The following is a 19,614-nucleotide window of genomic DNA, read 5'->3' as shown; positions in this document are numbered from 1 at the left end:
TATAGGTATTTTTCAGTATTAAAACACAATCAAACACCGTTTCCCATTACTGTATTTTATTGATTTTGTGCTTTGGTAGTTTGAAGTAGGCATTCAGTTTGGATTGCAATTGGGTCTTCATCCTGCACTTGTGCCGTTTCAAGGTAAATATGAACTTGCACTTAGTTTGGGCTGAGCTTTCTCTGATTTTGATAAAAAATATTAGTCTCATATCTCTGTCAACTCGTGGCCTGTCAAGTCCTTGAAGACTAAAATCTTGACTTGAAACAACACATTTATCAGTATGTCAAATACATTTTCCAGAAGCTGAACTATATCACTCCTAAACACTTGAAAATGATTTATTCTTTAATATTGTGGCATTTTTCATACAAACAATCTATACAATCTAGATCAGAGCACTTTAGTGTTTTCCGATAGTAAACAAAATAAATATACTTGCCGAATTACAAGACTAAAAACAAAGAAAGCAAACAAATATAAAAGAATAAAAGGAGCTTTGCCTTCCGTATTTTCTGAAATTCCCTTCTGTCCTAAACATAAAATGATCACCGGAAATTATTAAAAATAAGATAATAATACTTCCATACTACTATTACAGTGTTGGATCAATCATTTAAACACCCAATACTTTGGTTTCGTGAAAACTTTCTTTTTGTCCAACATATCCATAGCCAACGCAAATATAAATAATGTAGTATTGTAGTAAAATAACATTCCACCCTGAGTATAGCGTCCACATTTGTAATATGATCAATCTTCTGCGCGATCTCCTACGGTCGACTAAATCACCAGCACGGAAGAAAAAGTAAACGCGCTGTAGCAGGATCAAACATAAAAACAGACCTAAAACTGACAAAGATATTAATTCACATCGTTCGCTGACAAATGCTCCTCGAGGCCTGCCTGTTCTCCTGATTGTACGCAAGCACACACTGAAGAGTATTGGACTTGGATAGGCTTGATGGGTGAAAGCAAAATTAGCCTCGCTAACTTCTCACCTCTAGCTAAGCTAGACTGTAGCGTGATTCAGAGTTCAAAGGAGGAAGGGGTTGTTTAAAGGGTGACATATTATTCCAACAGGTGTGAGTGTGATTAGCTGCTACAAGCTGTTTTGAAAAATGTGCCTCTTTTTACATCACAGGTGGGCGTGTCTACCTAGATGTATGATGGACTTAGCAACGTTTGCTACAGTCCACTGGGTAGGCTGGTAGACTGATCCATCCAGCACACATCTAGGTGGACACGCCCACTTGTGATGTCAGAAGAGGCAGATCTCACACCTGGTGGTATAATATGTCACCTTTGAAGGGGACATAATATACCACCAGGTGTGAGTGTGATTAGCCTTACAAGCTGTTTCGAAAATCTGCCCGCTCGAAACAGCTTGTAAGGCTAATCACACTCACACCTGGTGGTATAACGTGTCCCCTTTAAAACCACACACCGTTTAAGAACAAGGCATAAAACAAACCCACTAACAAACATTTGTGGGGCGGTTTGGTTTAGTGGGGGCCGTGGTGATGACCCGATGAGGTGGACGGGGGTTGGAGCTTTTCGGACTTGCGATCCTTAGCCTCTGTGTCAGAGTCAGAGTCCTGGGCCTGCTGTTGCCTCTGCCACATCTCCGCATACAAGCCCCCCTTGTCCAGCAGCTCCTCATGTCTTCCACGGGAAAAATGACACAAAAGAAAAGAAAAGTTTAGACGATCACTTCCGTTTCTCAGGAAAGTTTAAAGGTTAGCGGGTTAGCGTTAGCGGCTAACTCTGCTATTTTGTAACCAGTCAGAGAAACGGCTTGAATGTCTGCGATGCCAACTCTTACTGCAAAAAAAAAAGGGTTATATTAGGAAATCGAAAAGGCAGGTGGTTCCCCTCGTCACTCACCTTCCTCGCTCGGCCACCTGCCCGTCGCTGATCACCAGGATCTGGTCGGCTCCAATGATGGTGGACAGCCTGGCGTGAACACACAGAGGAGCAGACAGCGCCGCGGGAGGTTAAAGGTCATATAACCGGTAGGACCAGGGAACCATGGGGACCAAATAACGCTGTTGAACCCCCAGCTTCATGACATGCGTCGGAATTCACCGGAAGTCGTGTCGCATCGAGGTGTTTGCCAAAAGACTCTAGGCTCAGTTACGCTTCCACGTCGACGCGACGCAACGACCACGCCGACGCTTCGACGCAGTCCTGGACCCGTTTTGGTTGCGCGTCGGGGTTTTATTAAGCGGACCAATCACAGCCCTTGCTACCATTAGCAAGCCGTCAGAAGGTTCCGGTGTGTGTTTGTGTGTGCTCACCTGTGAGCCACCACGATGGTGGTGCGGTTGGCGCAGACCTTCGCAAGAGAGGCCTGGATGTTGCGCTCCGTTTGGGTGTCGAGTGCGGACGTGGCCTATGGGGGGGGGGGGGGGGGAGAGAGAGAGAGAGAGAGCGAGAGAGAAAGCGAAAGAGAGAGAGAGATCCGTTTAGCAGGGCACACGTTGCCACAGTAGTGATGTAGTAAACCCGCTCCACACTCACTTCCTCTGAACGGCTTGTCGTTCATGTCTTTATTGCAGTCCAACCCTTTTATTCATAATAATGATCAGACAGGCCGGCAGTGGTGTGGCCCTAACCGCCAACCCTCGAACGCTAATTCTCTACAAGTGTTGTGAAATGACCTCGATGTAATCAACCAAGAGCAAACCAGCTCATCTCAAACCTTAACCCGTATAAAGAGACAGCACTGGACGTATCCAAAATTGTCTAATTATGACACCCGATAATTATGACACCCGAAATGTATAAGGAGTATAAGAAGTATCTAAGCATAGATCACCAAGATAATTCACAACAATAATGATACATTTTATTTATAAAGTGCTTTTTAGCTCAACTGCCAGTACAACATGACGGCGGTCTGTCTGCTGTGTGTGACTGAGATAATTCATAATAATATAGACGTAATATACATGTATTTTATATATAAAATACATTTTATGTATAAAGAGCTTTATTCGACCAACTGCCAGTACAACATGGCGGTGGTCTGTGTGCTGTGTGTGACTGAGATAATTCATAATAATAATAATTAGTGCTGTCAGTTAAACCCGTTATTAATGGCGTTAACACGTGTTAATTTTTTTTTTTAACTTTGGCTCAAAACAAAGAAGCAGTAGCCTGACTGCTATGTTCAAGGCAGTATGTTTGTATGTTCATTTTTTAATTGCACTATAGGCTTTTTTTTTGTATCGTCCTGTTTTGATCAGTATATGCCAATGTCGTTATCGATAAAAAAACATTTACACAAGGCAAGCCTATGCACTTCTCCATGTTGATAAGAGCATTAAAATGAGAACAATTAATGGGACAAAGAAATCAAGGGATACTTAGCATAGAATTTTTTTTGCGTGAGTTAACTATGGCATTAATGCGATTAATCGCGATTAAATATTTTAATCGCTTGACAGCACTAATAATAATACATGTCACTTATAAAGCCCCTTATCGATCGAGAGCTTTATTCGACCAACTGAAAGTACAACATGGCGGTGGTCTGTATGTGTGTGTGACTGAGATAATTCATAATAATAATAATACATGTCACTTATAAAGCCCCTAATCGATCGACTGCCAGTACAACATGGCGGCGGTCTGCGCGCGGCGCCCTCACCTCGTCCAGCAGCACTATCTGCGGCGCCTTGAGGATGGTTCTGGCGATGGCCACCCTCTGCTTCTCCCCCCCGCTCAGCTTCAGCCCCCGCTCGCCCACCTGGGAGTCGTAGCCTATCAGAGGGGAGAACAGCTCATCGGTACCGTATATGGGCGTGCGGGGGCTTTTCAATGTTTTGGTGTTTGGATCACCGGTCGTCAGGCAGGCGGCGCCATGGTGACAGCGTAAACAAGGGAGAAAGTTGAGTGATCACAGATATGCAGTACAGGTGGCCGCTTGTTTGAGTAGTTTGCGACCCGCAAGTGCGTCTCACTTCGACATAAACATGAAGAAATATAAAAGACATAGACTGAGCATGATGGAGAATGTTTTGTAAAGTAAGATGTCGCTCAATATTGAGGTAAATGATAAATATGTGATTTAAAACTCGAAAAATCTGGTACACATTATTTGGGTTATTTCAAGATACGATCATTTGACCTGATTCCCTCATGAAGATCAAAAGATGATTTCGAAATCATTAAACTACAAAAAAAAAAAAAGCACATAAAAAAACTACAAAGCCCACAATGCTTAGCGGCGTCCCCGTCTCACCCTCAGCAAAGCCCATGATCTTGTCGTGGATGTCGGCGGCGATGGCCGCCTCCTCCACCTCCGCGTCGCTGGCCGAGATGCGGCCGTAGCGGATGTTCTCCCGGATGTTGTCGTTGAACAGGACGGTGTCCTGGGGCACCACGCCGATGTGAGACCGCAGGGAGGTGAGCTTCACCTGGGAGGGGGGGGGGGGGGAAGAGAGAGGGGGGGGGGAGAGGGAGAGAGAGAGAGACAGAGACAGACAGAGAGACAGAGAGACAGACAGACAGACAGACAGACAGACAGACAGACAGAGAGGGACAGAGAGAGAGAGAGAGGGACAGAGTGAGAGAGAGAGGGACAGAGTGAGAGAGAGAGGGACACAGACAGACAGACAGACAGACAGACAGACAGACAGACAGACGGAGGGACAGAGAGAGACGGAGATAGAGAGAGGGAGAGAGACGGCGAGAGTCAGCGAGAGACAGAGACCGTGCGAGAAGAAAAGAGAGCGAGAGACAGAGAGAAAAATGGGATTTGATTGTAAAACTGCTGATAAACCACATGCACTTCACGGCAGTAATAGGTGAAACTCCTAACGGTTAACGCAGGTACGAACATGTGCATGCATGGATCTGATCCTATTGAACAGTCCTCATTAGGCTAGCGGTCGCCATGAACCGTCCTCAGTATGCTAGCGCCGTGCCTGTGTGGGGATGAGGGTTACCTTGGCGATGTCCTGGCCGTCGATGAGAACGTTGCCTCCCTGGACGTCGTAGAAACGGAACATCAGCCTGATGATGGTGCTCTTCCCCGACCCCGACTTGCCCACCTGCGGAGAGGGTCAAAAGGTTAAAAGGTCAAAAGGTCAACACGCGGGACGGCGAGACCACAGGACGGGAGGCAAACGGCGCCCCCCCCCCGGGGCGGGTCGTGGTTTAGGGGATGGTGTGTGGGGGGGGGGAGGACGTACCAAGGCGAGGGTCTGGCCCGGGTTCACGGTGAAGGACACGTCTTTCAGGATCTCCTGCCTGACAAACGACAACGCAAGGGTTTCAAATCAGTGAGCGAAAGACAGAGCGAAAGCGAAACCAACCTGCTTCGAACCAACGCCAAAGACGTTGGTTCGAAGCAGGTTGGTTTTGCTTTCGCTCCGTTGTTTAGTCGTTTCCATTGGAGGAGCCGGCCTCCTCTGTAATGGACGCCAGTCCCAGGACATCGATAGCGGCCTAGCGACTTTCTCTTCCGGCCTATTTAACATTAGGTAGGTTTTGTTTATGGCTTTGGGCACGCCAGGTCAATTTTTAGTTACCGACTAGTTACAAATTCTGCTGCTGCTTCTACTGCTACGGCCGTCCCTTCATTTAACGGACCCTTAATTAATGTTTAGCTTCAGCTGTGTTTTCCTACTGGGACAATGGCCCACTGGGTCAAATTGAATATTTGAGGTTTTAAAAAACCTGATTGATCATATTTTGCGATATTAGCTTAAAAAAGACTGCCTTCATAGAATTTTGACTTTACTTTTTGACGTTTTGGCATGAAAATCTCAGTGAAAGATACATGTTTTTAAATAAATACAGTGTTTGTCAAACCCCTTTCCTGTCTCTCTTCACTCTCTAAAAAAGGCCAATCCCATGGAAACATTTCATAAGAAAGAGCAACATTGCGATAACTTCAAAAGGCAGATAATATTTAAAGGCCATTAATTATAGATAACAAAAGTTATATATGTAACGTTTAGTTTTGGCTCACCCATTGATGTAGCTAAAGTAGACATTTTGAAACTCCACTTTCCCCTGTTTGAACTGCAGGTCCCCAGCCCCCAGACAATCCTTCACCTATCAGGGGAAATCAAAAGCACACGCACTTACACAATAAACAATAAGCCAACACCATAAAGCGTCAGGCAACCTTAGGTACATAACACCAGTATAGTTCAGCCATCTTAAGGCCTATGGACTCCGTACGAACCTCCTCTTCCTCTTCAAAGAGCTTGAACATGCTTTCCATGTCGATGAATGAGTTCTGGATCATTCTGTAGTATAGCAAACAAAAAATCCACAGATACTAGTGAGAAAAGAATATCGACCAATCACAACGGGGAACCACATGGTTGCCGGGGCAAGATGGGTCGGATTTTAGCACATGGCGGTATAATGACTGAAGACCTACCTGTAGTAGGTTCCGAACCAGTTGAGAGGTGTGTAGAGCTGGATGATGTAGGTCCCAAACAGAACGAAGTCTCCCACCTGCAACACAAAGCTGAACTCTCAGGGCCTGTGTCCACATAGTCTTTCTCTGGGCGACCTGCACATTTCTGCAATGGTTTCCAACAAACAACAGCGCCTTGTGTTTTATTACGGCGCTTAAGAAGCTAAAAGTGGATATCTATTTGAAGTAGGTTTTTCTGAATTATACACTCTACAGTCAGTTTAATTATATTCAATTTGATTTGTATAGCCCTTCATCGCTATTACAGTCTCAAAGGGCTTGACAGGCCAAATATTTATGACTTTAGTTACTTTCATATATCAGAATGCTTATGTTTGTTTCTGCATACGGTGCTTATCAATCAGATGTACAGTATATCAATAAGTTACCTCTATGATTTTAAGCTAGCAGCCAAGGAGCTTAAGTGGCTTGCCATCACAGAAACGGTAAACAAAAGCAAGTAGCATTGTGCAGCATCGTACCCCAGCTATCTTTATTGTAGACGGGGAATGGGTTAACCTAGCAATTGTAAATGCTTAGCACCTGTTTCTATGGATATCTTTCCTGTACAGACAGCAATATATTGGTCTCTTTCTTCTGTAAAATGTACTTATTGTAAGTCGCTTTGGATAAAAGCGTCGGATAAACGCCCTGAACGTAAATGTTTTTTGTCAGAGCTCTAGTGCTTTATCCCGTGCTTCCAAGCGCGTTTCTGCCAGGAATAGACGCTTTGTTGCCAATGGCCCTGCTGTCATTCGCACAATCTGCACTTCAAAGTCAACGCAAGAGCAGAAACAAAACACACACAAAAAAAAAACACACCTCCCCAGAAACTTAGTACCCTCTTTTCATCTCCACTTTTACACCGACAGAGAGAGAGACGGAGAGACAGCGAGAGAGACAGAGAGACAGACAGAGACCATTATGAAGCTAGCCATTTGGTGTCTCGATGTTGTTCTGTTAAGAAAACTAATGCGCCTGAATGGATGAGTCTTTCTAGAGAGGGTTGATCCGTGTGCTTCTCCCGTGACCCGCGGTGGGGGTGGGGGGGGGGTGCGTACCTTAAACCTGCCCTCGGTGACGAAGTAGGCGCAGAGAAGGGAGCCGGCCAGCAGTCCCAACCCGATGATCAGGTTCTGGGTCTGGTTGAGGAGGGCCAGCGAGGCCTGGGAGTCCCACTCCGACCCCTGTACCCCGAGACGTGGAGAAGACAAGCCAGTGAGCAACGTGGGGGTGCAGGGGACAGGTCAGCAGCAGGAGGAGGAGCGTTGGGGATGACAAAAAATATGATTATCATGAAGGAGAAAATAAACTGAAAAAACACACAAAACGACTCTTAGCAAAATAATGACACCTGAATGAAACTGTGTTTTGTGATTAGAAAATGGACTTGAACAATTGTTTTTATAGAGATGTCTGGTTTGCACCCTGTTCATTTGTTGATGATTGTTCACCTTTCCTAAATTGATACTCTTTCATCAGGATTTTCTTAGAAGGTACGATGCAAGTTTTTTTTTTTTCTTTTACACATTGAACCCCACTACTGACTAATACCCCTTATTACAAAATAGACAACGACTAGCAAACCCGCTTTAAGTACTACTTAAACTTAAATAACAAATAATAGAAAAGACTACTACTAAACTAAAATGACCTTGAAAAGTAGTCCAAGCTAAGAGCCCACAGTGTTGTCTCACACACACACACACACACACACACACACACACACACACACACACACACACACACACACACACACACACACACACACACACACACACACACACACACACACACACACACACACACACACACACACACAGAATGTGTGGTGTCTGACCTGGTATCTCAAGATGGCTTCCTCAAAGCGGTTGACCTCGTAGTTCTCTGCGTTGTAGTACTTCACCTGTTGACACATAAGGGACAACCGTTTATTTAAATATATAAAAAGGAAAATACCAATTAAACAACCAATGAAAAAAGAAGACATTCAGGAGAGGGGACTTAAAGATAATCCATGATCAATACAGCAAAATAACAGAGAAGCAGGCCGATGCTATTCATATTTTACAGCAGCGGACTAGCATGTTTCGACAATTACAACCCGACCTTTTTAGACACTTTAGACAAACCAACCGTTTCGAAGTTGAGCAGGGAGTCCACTGCCTTGGTCTTGGCAGCGTTGTCCTGTAAGTTCATGTCCCTTCTGTACTTGGTCCGCCATTCTGTGATGATGATGGTGAGAGCTGGGACAGGAGAGGGGTTGGGGAGGTCAATAGCCGAACTGGAAATGCATTCACAATTGCCCCTCAACGAAATAAGATACCGAACGTCAAAGACATCAATAACCGATCCCCGACATCAGAAGCTGAGCAAATAAATCAATTACTGAGCAAATAACTCAATAACTGTGGAAAGAAATCTATAACGAATCAAACAAACCAATACCTCTCACGTATCGATAATTGAACTTCAAAATAATCACTTATGAAATCACAATCTTCCTTTTTTTATCAAACCAATACTATTACGCCTATTTTCAGTCTACCAAGTTCACTAAAACATTGGTCAGCAAATTCCTTCCTCCCTTCCTTCCTTCCTCCCTCCCTTCCTTCCTCCCTCCTTCCCTCCCTCCCTCCCTCCCTCCCGCCAAGCCAACCGACCCCGAGATCGACAGTTGGTAGCTGGGCTAGAAACATGGCCGCCACTCACTGAGGTACAGCGTCATGCAGACGAACACGATCAGGCCGAACCAGGCGTTGAAGTTGGTGACGAAGTAGATGATGGCGATGACGATGTCGGCCATGGTGGGCGCGATGCTGAACACGATGTAGCTGCGGAGGGAAATGAGGAGGTTATTTGAGGTGACGCGCTACAATAGGGGTACATTGTTTAATCGGCGATTAACATTAGTTAATAACTAACCTCACCAAACGCTAACCCCCATGCTATATATTAACGCTAATTACTGCAATCAGCGTTATTAGCATTAGCATAGGGGTAAGGGTTCAATATAACCCTATAATAGTAACATAAATGCGTTCCCTCCTTCTAATTGTTGATCCTTCAATAAAAAAGAAAAGGCTAATCACACTCACACCTGGTGGCATAGTATAACCCCTTTAATATTGAAGTATATTGTACCCCTTTAACCGGCGTCTTAACGTTATCAATGAGCACAAATCGATTGACAGAATTCTCGACAAATCCCACAAAAACGTATATTTGACTGTGTTCTCGGTATCACAGAGTAAAGTCCAAATCGTTACACGATTCTCGGTAGACACGCCCACATTTCCCGAAAAATCCCACAAACGTGATCCATATTTGTGTCGTCGGTACAACACGGCAAAGTCACGATCTTGACACATCCCCCCCCCCCCTTTGCAACCCGCTCACGACAAAGCAAGCCGGGGATTCGACTTCAGGGTTGGGGCGTCATGGCCCCGCCCTTCCACCCGTCCGTCCGTCCGTCCGTCCGACCGTAAATGTAAATGGACTGCATTTATACCGCGCTTTTCTAACCATTAGCCACCCAAAGCCCTTTACAATATTGCCTCACATTCCCCATTCACGCACACATTCACACACCGACGGCGGAGTCAACCATGCGAGGCGACAGCCGGCTCGTCGGGAGCTAACAGTCAGGGTTAGGTGCCTTGCTCAAGGACACCACGACACTCAAGCTAGGAGGAGCCGGGGAATCGAACCAGCAACCTTCAGGTTACCAGCCGACCCGCTCTACCACCTGAGCTACTGCCGGCCCCGACCGTCCGTGCGTGCGTACCTGAGCAGGGAGTTGATGGAGGAGGTGCCGCGGTCGATGCTGCGCAGCACGTCGCCCGTCTTGCGGCCCAGGTGCCAGCGCAGCGACAGGGAGTGCAGGTGGCCGAACAGCTTCACCTGCACCACCCGGTTGGTGTACTGCTGCACCCGGATCCACAGGAAGGAGCGCAGGTTGCTGACGAAGCCCGAGGCGCCTGGGGGGGGCGGGGGGGGGGTCACAGGGGTCACAGAGGTCACAGGGGTCAAAGGGGACCGGGGGGCGTCACAGAGGTCACAGAGGGCGTCACAGAGGTCACAGAGGGCGTCACAGAGGTCACAGAGGGCGGGGGGTGTCAGGGGGGGTCACAGAGGTCAAAGAGGTCACAGAGGGCGTCAGGGGGGGTCACAGAGGTCACAGAGGGCGTCAGGGGGGGTCTGGTGGTTCGGGGCGTTTTGACTTTAAAACATTTGAAGGCAAAAACTTTACTTTAAATTTACGTTCCCATTTAAGGCGTTTAGCAGACGCTTTAATCCAGTGCGACTTACAATAAGTACATTTGTCAGAAGAAAGAGAAGCGACAATATATCGCGGCCGTTACAGTAAGGACCTTCAAAGAAACAAGTGTACTTGTGTAGCATTGCACTGGCACAGTGTTTCCTGTTATGAATTCCTTAATTCTCCGATCTACAAACGGCCATGGTTATGCTTGGAAGAACCCGTTTGCCAAACACACATTCCTGATTTCCAGACGGCCCTATCGATTGCATCGCCCTCATCTCACCACCCCCACCCTGAGAGAAAAAAAAAAACCCAACATGACAAACCAGCTTCTTCTACACCCGCCGTTTAAGAACCTGATGAACCCATTGTCTCCCGATCTTTCGACAGGATTTTACCGGTTCCTACTCAGATGAAGATATGATAGAAATGTAACTGAGAATCCAGTTCAAGTAAGTGTGTGTGTGTGTGTGTGTGTGTGTGTGTGTGTGTGTGTGTGTGTGTGTGTGTGTGTGTGTGTGTGTGTGTGTGTGTGTGTGTGTGTGTGTGTGTGTGTGTGTGTGTGTGTGTGTGTGTGTGTGCAGTATATCTCCTTGAAGAGAAGCGTCTACAGAAAGCCGCCATGCAATGAATGAAAATCGGAAACGTACGAAGTTAACGTAAATCAACATCGGACTACTCTTCACGAACTGCACGGCCTTCCCCTCTTCATCTCCCGAGGATCCCGCCACGCCCCGAAAGCCAACCGACGTTCAGAGAACAACATCATCGTTTACGAGAGAAAGATCGGAAGCTAGCGATTGCCGTCGAAACGGATCGGAACCGCGGCCATTTTGGATTCGTTCGGACGAAGACTTTTGGGGGGGCGCGTCGTGACACAGCAAGCGGACGTGCCGTCTGTCGATGATCACGGCGGTGTTTCTGCGTGCGTGCGGTGGAGCTGGGGGTGGGGGGGGGGGATTGGGGCACTTACCGGCTCCTCCGCCCTGGAGGAATTTGAGCATGACGTAGACACAGACGGTGGTGGCCAGCTTTCGCCAGCTGCTGCCGTCAGTCAGCTCGTTCACTGGAGGGAGACAGGGAGAGAACGGAAGAGATAAAAACCACAGAAGAAGAGGAGATGGCAAAAAGGAGGAGGAGCCACATGTCACACCTGGTGGAGGAGAGGTTTGTTACTAAGCCTTAAATATATACAGGTGAAAGGCGGAGGTTCTTGTGATACTGTGGTGGATATTACATTACTTTATGATATATATATATCAAACTTTACATATTTAGGAAGAATAATTTACCACCCGAAGCTCATTTGAAAAACGGATAAGAGAAGCAGTTAAAAGTAAAATACTTTCCAACTTTGAATTCATTAAGTTGGAAGAGAAACACCAGTAACACTAGGTAGTGTTTCAGAATTGTTGCGTGCGCTATGTGTGTGTGTGTTATGCGTGTGTGTGCGTGTTATGCATGTGTGTGTGTGTACGTGTCATATGTGTTTATGTTTGTGTTATATGTGTGAGTGCGTGAGCAAGCGAGTGTGTGCGTCCCTCTCTCTCTATCTCTCTTTCTCTCACCGATGTTCTTGTAGTAGATGGGGACGAAGACGTTGATGGCCCGCTCCACCCCCAGGAGACTCAGGCAGAGCAGCACCAAGCCCTGGAGGAGGACGCTCCCGCGGGGCCACATGTAGGGCAGCAGCAGCCTCACCTTGCTCCTGAAGCCCTGCCACGTCGACTGGTTCTCCTCCTCCTCCTCCCCCCCCTGCGACCCGGGGGGCGAGACCCCGCGCATTAGGCAACGCCGCAGTTTTAAACCAATGGGAGACGAGCTAGGATTAAAGCGACACTACGAGGCGTCGTGTGTTCACTCGGCAGCCATCTTGAATTGGAAGCGACAACGGTTTCCTGTTTAACTACGGTACAAATAACGGCGTGATAACAGTTTAAAAAAATAATAATAACGGTTTGTCGACCTTTCAAGCCGTTCGCTTTGTAAAGTCGTACCTTGAGTTTAGTTCCAGGATCTCTCCTGATTTCACAAACACACTCTCTGCGAGGTTCAGGGGTTTGCGGAAGATTCTGGAAGCCTGTAATCCTACAAGGGTCCTTCTCGCCGGACGACGAGAGTTTAGGAAAACAGTAGCGTTCCGACGCAGGCATGATAGCGATGGTTGGGTACAAAACACTGCTGTGCTGCTCAGTACCACTAACTGCTACTAGAGTCAACTGTCAACAAAGCAACTGTCCATAAAGCCTAGGGTCAGCTTCTGGAATCCCCAGGAATCCCCCCCCCAGTGTTGTTCTGAATTCAAGATGGCCGCCGAGTGAATAAAGCAGTGTGGAAGGGAGGGTTTAGAAGAGGGAAATGATAGAGGACAGAGGTTTCCACACACAAGATTGCATTTTTTCCTAAAACGGTGAACTTGTCACAATATTGTGTATACACGATGAGGTTGATAATATTTCTACGCATAATTTACATTCAGAAGACGCTTTTATCCAAAGCGACTTACAATAAGTACATTTGTCAGAAGAAAGAAACAACAATATAATCGCTGTCGGCACATTACGGATGTTCATAGAAACAAGTGCCAAGCACTCACAATGGCTAGATTAACCCATCCCCCGTATGCAACAAAGATAGCTAGGATAAGAGGTGCACAATGCTAAGTGCTATTTTTAAGTGCCAGGAGGTACGACATCCAATAAGTGCGTAGTCATTAAGAGATAAAAAAGTGTTCTGTTATGGAGCGTTATTGAAATTCCTAACAGGAATTCAGTCCCCATGTAATGAGTTGACACCACAGTAAAAGTACACACAGGTATAGTCTGAGACCACGTTTATACGTAGCAGGGTATTGAAAGAAACGAATATTTCCCCCCCTCCGTTATCAAAAATAACATTGTGCACCCAACATCGTTTTCAAAAAAGTTGTCGCTTACATCAAAACGCATAAATACGCCGTCGCAAGCCAATCAGAATCCTCAGAATCAACAACAACGAATAACACGAGCGTCTTCCTGTAACAAACAAACTTTAAACATAGGGCGCTCATATGACGTTAAGCATTTCCGGGCGCATAATGTGACGCTTCAGAACCTAAAACCCCGTTTCTCCCCGTTGACACGACAACACATAACCACCGTTTTCAGAAATCTCCACTTTGGCCGGAGTTTTTAGAAATACGTTTTCGTGTAAATGAGAGGCCAAACCGCGTGGAAATATCTGCGTTTTCCCTTTGTGTAAACGGGGCCTGACTCCGGATCAGATTCCCCTAGACCCAGCTAGTCTGTTGACCAATCAGTCGACCCCGGTGACCCACCTGCGCACGGCTCTCCACGTCATGCTCCTCCTCGTTGATGAGCAGCATGTACGGTCGCCGTGGCAACCCCGGAGCTCGGAGACCCAGGAAGAAGAGCGAGCCCGTGGCCAGGTAGCGGATCAGCCACAGGGCAAACTCCACCTGATTGGAGGGAAGTGGAAGTCCAATTAACCAATCACAAACCCACCAGCCAATAAACCAATTAAGACAACGTACCGTAATTGCCCCGGGCTTCAAAAGAAGGGTAAGGTAACATATCACGGTTTTATTAATGTCGGAAAACCAACATGATTAATAATTATTGAATTGACTACTAACTGGTTGCACTGGTGCAGTGCTACACCTTAATCTTACGGACCCTTAAATCATGTCCTGAGCTACACATGTGTGTAGTTCCTACTGGGGGAAAGGCCCATAGGAAGACTCAACTAGTCTAGAGGCAAAATTTACAGTAAAAGGATCAGCCCACATTGACAAGTGTATAAAAGGCCTAAAGGTTCAAACATGCCATTAGAAAACACTCAATGTTTAAAACAACGAACTGCAAAGATTCAACTTGAGGATATAATTGTAATTGCAAGACAAAGCAATATAAAACACCATCTTGGGCTTTGCAAACTAGGGATTAGGATGTGCCAATATTGACAGTTAATGATTTGCATGCAGAACCCTGACATCACTGTCTGGGTACTGGGGACATAAAAGATTAAATTATATCATTGTCACCAAGATCTAGAGTAATCTTTATGCAACACGCTAAACTGTAATTTCCTCATTAGATGCAAGAGTTCCGGATTTTTTCAACTGCTCCAACTGAAAAGAAGTGTTTCATTGAAGGCCTTTTTCATGACAAAGCACGTTTGGCCTTGGTTTATCCTGTGGGGGCGGGGCCACACATGGTTTCGCGACTTCATTGGTTGAGAAACAGTTCTGAGAATGTGAAGTGCGTGTCTCGTTGTGTTACAGAAGAATGACTCAGCAAAATCTAGGCTCAGATCTTCTGGCCGTTTCTTGCCTTCCTACATGACTGGCATATTTTCTTCTTAACTGATTCAGCTGTTGATACTACTCAGAACTTTTCTGCCCGGAGGAAGCACTTGAGTGCTGTAGTCAAACAACACACCTAACCTTGAGTAAATAGAATGAACAATTCAATGCAAGAGTACAATTCATTGAAAAGTTAGTTCCAAGATATCCATGGATTTGTGATACAGATCAAAGATCGGTCTGAACTTCAAATGGGGCTCAGGACTCCAAAATACAAATGATAACCAAAAAGACATATCTTCACAAAGGAATAATAATTGTTCATGCTTTCAATCTACAGGCTTTGTTTGTGCTGCTTGAACATTTCTATGCGTGTTTGTATTGTAGTTCATTCTGTTGTTGTACCGCACATTTTGACTTGTCAGTGAAAGGTACTAAATAAACACATGTAACTTATTTGCTCACTTACTTTAGTGGCAAGAAGCAAACACCAACATCGCAATGATGAACCACAGCATACTTTATCCCTCCCAAACTACACACTCACCTGGTCTCTCTGGGTGTCCAGCCCCCACCACCAGTGCGGACTGTACCACGACACGAAGGCCAGGTTCTCCGCGCAGAAGGCCAGCGCCCACAGCAGCAGCAGCACCGCACTGTGGCCCCGGGTCCGATCCATCAACAGGGCCCTCCGCCTCTCCACCCTCAACAGGGCCAGGGCGTAGCACCAGCCCAGGGTCGAGAGGACCCCGTACAGCACCACGTACCCCGGCAGCTCCGCGTCGCCGCGGGACGCTCGCCATATGGCGCCGGCGAGGAACTGGATCATGAGGACGATGGACAGCGCCTGCTGGAGCACGTACAGGCAGGAACGCGGGATGAACTTGGGCTCCATGGCCGTGCCATAGCGACGGTAGAAGACGCAGTGGAGCGTGCCCAGGAAGAAGGTGACCGTGAGCAGGACGGAGGGCAGGAGGGTGAAGTAGAAGCAGGGCGAGATGCCCCGGTCCACCCAGGTCTGGGAGATGGACGAGTTGGACTCGCAGTAGCTCCGCAGCACAGACATGACTAGTGGAAACGAGAGACGGGGAGACACAATGACAATGAGTGGCGGTATTGAGGTTCAAAGAGGATGGTCCACACTTGCTTTACAACAACAACAAAACGAAACACTATCGCTACAGTTGAACCTATCTGAGCTAGTGAATTGTTAGTTCAGGCTTACTAATGCATTGACTACAGTAGTATTGCTCTACGTGGCTATCTCTCTATCTTTACATGTCTATATCTCACCCTCAAAATCTCTTTATGCGTCTATAGTTTACTCTCTCTCACTCTCTCTTTGTCTCTCTCTCCTTTCGTGACTAGACCACAGGAATAGCCTTCCCACTGTGATGGGAGACTGTCTGCAGACGTAAGGTTGAACATGCCAACCCCCTGAAGCATCATTCACATTAGATACAGAACACTGTAAGATGAGAACCGGATGGGAGAAGAGATCCGACACAATGACCCACCATGCCCAGCAGATAAGAACCCTTACACGAACAACAAGCATTGTCAGTACACTTGCATACACTTCAAATAGTTCCTCCGATAAATGATCAATACTCTGATCGAATAAACAAATCAATAGTACTGGGTGTATTTATACTACATTCGTCCTACATGTCATGGAGCTTAGAGCACCATGTCAATATAACAGACACTCACCTCAAAAAGGGTACGCTGGTTTTGTAAAGTGGCTTTAATTGCCTCTTAGTCCCTTAGGCGATTCAATGTTTGGACGTGCATGTCTATTCCTGGCGATATATTAACCTAGCCCTGGCATTGCCCGGCTGCTCCGCTCTTATTGTCCTTCGTGTTATAAGCGCCCCTCCAGTTGCTTTGCTGGGAAACGCTGAGCGATCGATGACTCGGTGATCCACTGTTTACGCAATTCGCTGCGTCCGCCTTCAGCGACTCCTAGTGGGCGCGGCCGGAACTGCGTGCAGTGTCGACAAACTTCCACACGGCGGCGACAAATACAAAGCAATGGGGAAAATGTTGAAAGCGTGATGTGGATTTATGAACAAGCCAACATCCCCCCTGCTCATCTCCCCACGACACCGATGTGGGAGCGAATGAAGCCTGTGTTGAATGCATTATAGGCCTATTTAGAAGAGAAAAGGCTTGGTTGTTTCAACGCATTACATTGTTTAGGTAAGATAATAGGCATTTTTCACTCCCATGTTGAGAGAGGGCAATAAGGTTGGATCTGATTCAGGCTGTGTGTGTGTGTGTGTGTGTGTGTGTGTGTGTGTGTGTGTGTGTGTGTGTGTGTGTGTGTGTGTGTGTTTGTGTGTGTGTGTGTGTCTGTGAGCTTGTGTGTGTTTGCATGTGTGGTTGTGCAATTGTGCGTGTGTGTGTGCGTGCACGTGTGTGTGTGTGTGTGTGTGTGTGTGTGTGTGTGTGTGTGTGTGTGTGTGTGTGTGTGTGTGTGTGTGTGTGTGTTAGTGTGTGTGTGGTCGTTATGATGAGAAAAGGCTATAAGGCTAGATCTGATTCCGGCTGTTCAGGCTGCATGCATGCGTTCACGCGCGCCTGCGCATGCAGACGCGCGTGTGTGTGGTCGTTATCAAAACGCACTCAGAAGAAGAAGACGCCAGATCACCAGGAAGATAACTCAGGTAATTCCGTATTCATTGGTCTCCCTTCGGTCGGTATAGGCGGCCGCACACACTTCACCTCAACCTCAACAGGTTTCCCGCGGGGATTTAAATGAGCCAATTGTGTGCAGCCGCGCACGAGGAAACCCAAAGTTCCATTTGATCTTTCTAAAGAGCGGTGGGAGAGAGAGAGCGAGAGAGCAAGAGAGAGAGAGAGAGAGAGAGAGAGAGAGAGAGAGAGAGAGAGAGAGAGAGAGAGAGAGAGAGACTAAATGAGAACATCCCCCGTCCTATTTCTATCAGCCCCATCCTATTTTACCCCGCGTGTCGCTGTGTCGGTTTGTATCATATATTGCACCTGTGATTGAAAAAAAAAAAAGGGGGCGAGAGACACAGAGAGAGAGAGAGAGAGAGAGAAAGAGAGAGAGAGAGAGAGAGAGAGAGAGAGAGAGAGAGAGGAGATGGGGGAAGAGAGAGAGAGAGAGAGAGAGAGAGAGAGAGAGAGAGAGAGAGAGAGGAGATGGGGGAAGAGAGAGAGAGAGAGAGAGAGAGAGAGAGAGAGAGAGAGAGAGAGAGAGAGAGAGAGAGAGAGAGAGAGAGAGAGGGAGAGAGAGAGAGAGAGATTCTGTGTGGCCTTGCATGAACACGTCTGTGTGCGTGTGTCGCCCTTGCACACACACACACACACACACACACACACACACACACACACACACACACACACACACACACACACACACACACACACACACACACACACACACACACACACACACACACACACACACACACAAGAGGGGTGAATCTTATCATTTTTAGAGGCTTCACAATGGGCTCAATGAGCGGCTGATCGCCATTATCTCCGTGTGCGAGTGGAAATGTACGGTCGCTCCGCAGGTCCGACGGCTTTGTCCCCGGCTTGGATGTGACGGCCTGTCCGTCACTTTAGCCCTCGCTCACCTCTCCCTCTCTCTCTCTCTCTCTCTCTCTCTCTCTCTCTCTCTCTCTCTCTCTCTCTCTCTCTCTCTCTCTCTCTCTCTCTCTCTCCCCTCTCTGCCCCTCTCTCTCTCCTATTATTCCTCTCCTGTTTAGCATCCTTCCCATTGTCTGGGGAGCGTCTCGTCGCGCGACAGGTATGGATTTTAGCGGGAGCCCAGATGAGACGGAGGTGCGTGCGTGTCATTCCAAATCCTCTTGACTTAGTAAGCGCTGAACAGCGGCGGCTTAGATAGTCTGTGTTCGTTTGGCATTAGTATTTAGCGGGGGTCTTGAAAAAAGTGGTTGTGTGTGTGTGTGTGTGTGTGTGTGTGTGTGTGTGTGTGTGTGTGTGTGTGTGTGTGTGTGTGTGTGTGTGTGTGTGTGTGTGTGTGTGTGCTGGGGGGTATTTTTTAGGTTATTTTAGATTAGCTGAAAGCACCCCTCCCCCCCTTTACTATATTGGATGTCTTTCCAGTGAATTCTTCACATTCTACAGGTTATCTATGTAGGGCCCGCTTTACAATTGATCCGTGAATCTGTGATCCGCGATTCCAATAAATGAAGGAATGAGAACTGCAAGGCCAAGGGAAAGACCGTCTCAAAAGATCTGCTCGACTGACGCACAAAGTTTTTTTTATGACATTTGATAAACCCATTGACAAAGTTACATACGTTCCGCTTTGATTTAAGCGTTATCAGGGGAAGCGCAACGGACCAGCATGCAACAGCTTCTACGCTAGAACAACAAAAAAACGCAAAAGCAATCGTGTGGAATTGTCCCGACACGATGGTGTGCCTGTTTTTGTGAAATGAAATCCCTGCATTTGGCTCTGTTTTTCGTCCTCATTACAAGACCTCTTTTGTGTGTATTTGCAAAGAGTTGTGTGTATTTGGAAAGCGCCTTTTGGCCCAACACACCCCACAACCCGGGCATTGTCCGTTTGTTATAGATACCCCACAAATCCTCTAGCCCAGACAC

The 19,614-nt window shown here is 46.9% G+C and overlaps 2 protein-coding genes across 2 annotated transcripts in view; both read right to left on the bottom strand.

Annotated features, from left to right (window-relative positions):
* Window positions 1–44: 44 nt before the first annotated feature.
* Window positions 45–16,913, bottom strand: abcb6a (ATP-binding cassette, sub-family B (MDR/TAP), member 6a). The gene is made up of 20 exons (XM_056588960.1): window positions 16,723–16,913; window positions 15,557–16,077; window positions 14,023–14,163; window positions 12,275–12,461; window positions 11,680–11,772; window positions 10,230–10,422; window positions 9,155–9,276; window positions 8,579–8,688; window positions 8,283–8,348; window positions 7,504–7,629; window positions 6,404–6,480; window positions 6,203–6,266; window positions 5,984–6,069; window positions 5,202–5,259; window positions 4,956–5,060; window positions 4,250–4,424; window positions 3,656–3,768; window positions 2,301–2,395; window positions 1,888–1,956; window positions 45–1,665 (listed from the first exon to the last, which is right to left on the bottom strand). Exons 2-20 carry the CDS (start codon window positions 16,073–16,075, stop codon window positions 1,506–1,508), a joined length of 2,559 nt encoding a protein of 852 aa, XP_056444935.1. The 5' UTR covers window positions 16,076–16,077; window positions 16,723–16,913; the 3' UTR covers window positions 45–1,505.
* pard3ba (par-3 family cell polarity regulator beta a) overlaps window positions 16,674–19,614 on the bottom strand; it is a 65,223-nt gene continuing 62,282 nt past the window's right edge. Inside the window, exon 11 of the mRNA XM_056588438.1 lies at window positions 16,674–16,688. Within this exon, the coding sequence (XP_056444413.1) occupies window positions 16,674–16,688 (15 nt within the window). The remainder of the gene's footprint in view (window positions 16,689–19,614) is intronic.

Source organism: Gadus chalcogrammus, chromosome 4, assembly GCF_026213295.1.
Source record: "Gadus chalcogrammus isolate NIFS_2021 chromosome 4, NIFS_Gcha_1.0, whole genome shotgun sequence".
Lineage (NCBI taxonomy): Eukaryota > Metazoa > Chordata > Actinopteri > Gadiformes > Gadidae > Gadus > Gadus chalcogrammus.
Note: the sequence above shows the minus strand (reverse complement) of the source record. Positions and strands in the feature narration are given on the sequence as shown.

Excerpts from the sequence above, each read along its gene's own strand:
- abcb6a (XM_056588960.1), bottom strand. The coding sequence starts at position 16,075 with ATGTCTGTGCTGCGGAGCTACTGCGAGTCCAACTCGTCCATCTCCCAG. Across the intron at positions 8,349-8,578 it reads CCCTGCTCAACTTCGAAACG|GTGAAGTACTACAACGCAGA; the intron begins GTTGGTTTGTCT and ends ATGTGTCAACAG. Across the intron at positions 6,070-6,202 it reads TCTTTGAAGAGGAAGAGGAG|GTGAAGGATTGTCTGGGGGC; the intron begins GTTCGTACGGAG and ends TTCCCCTGATAG.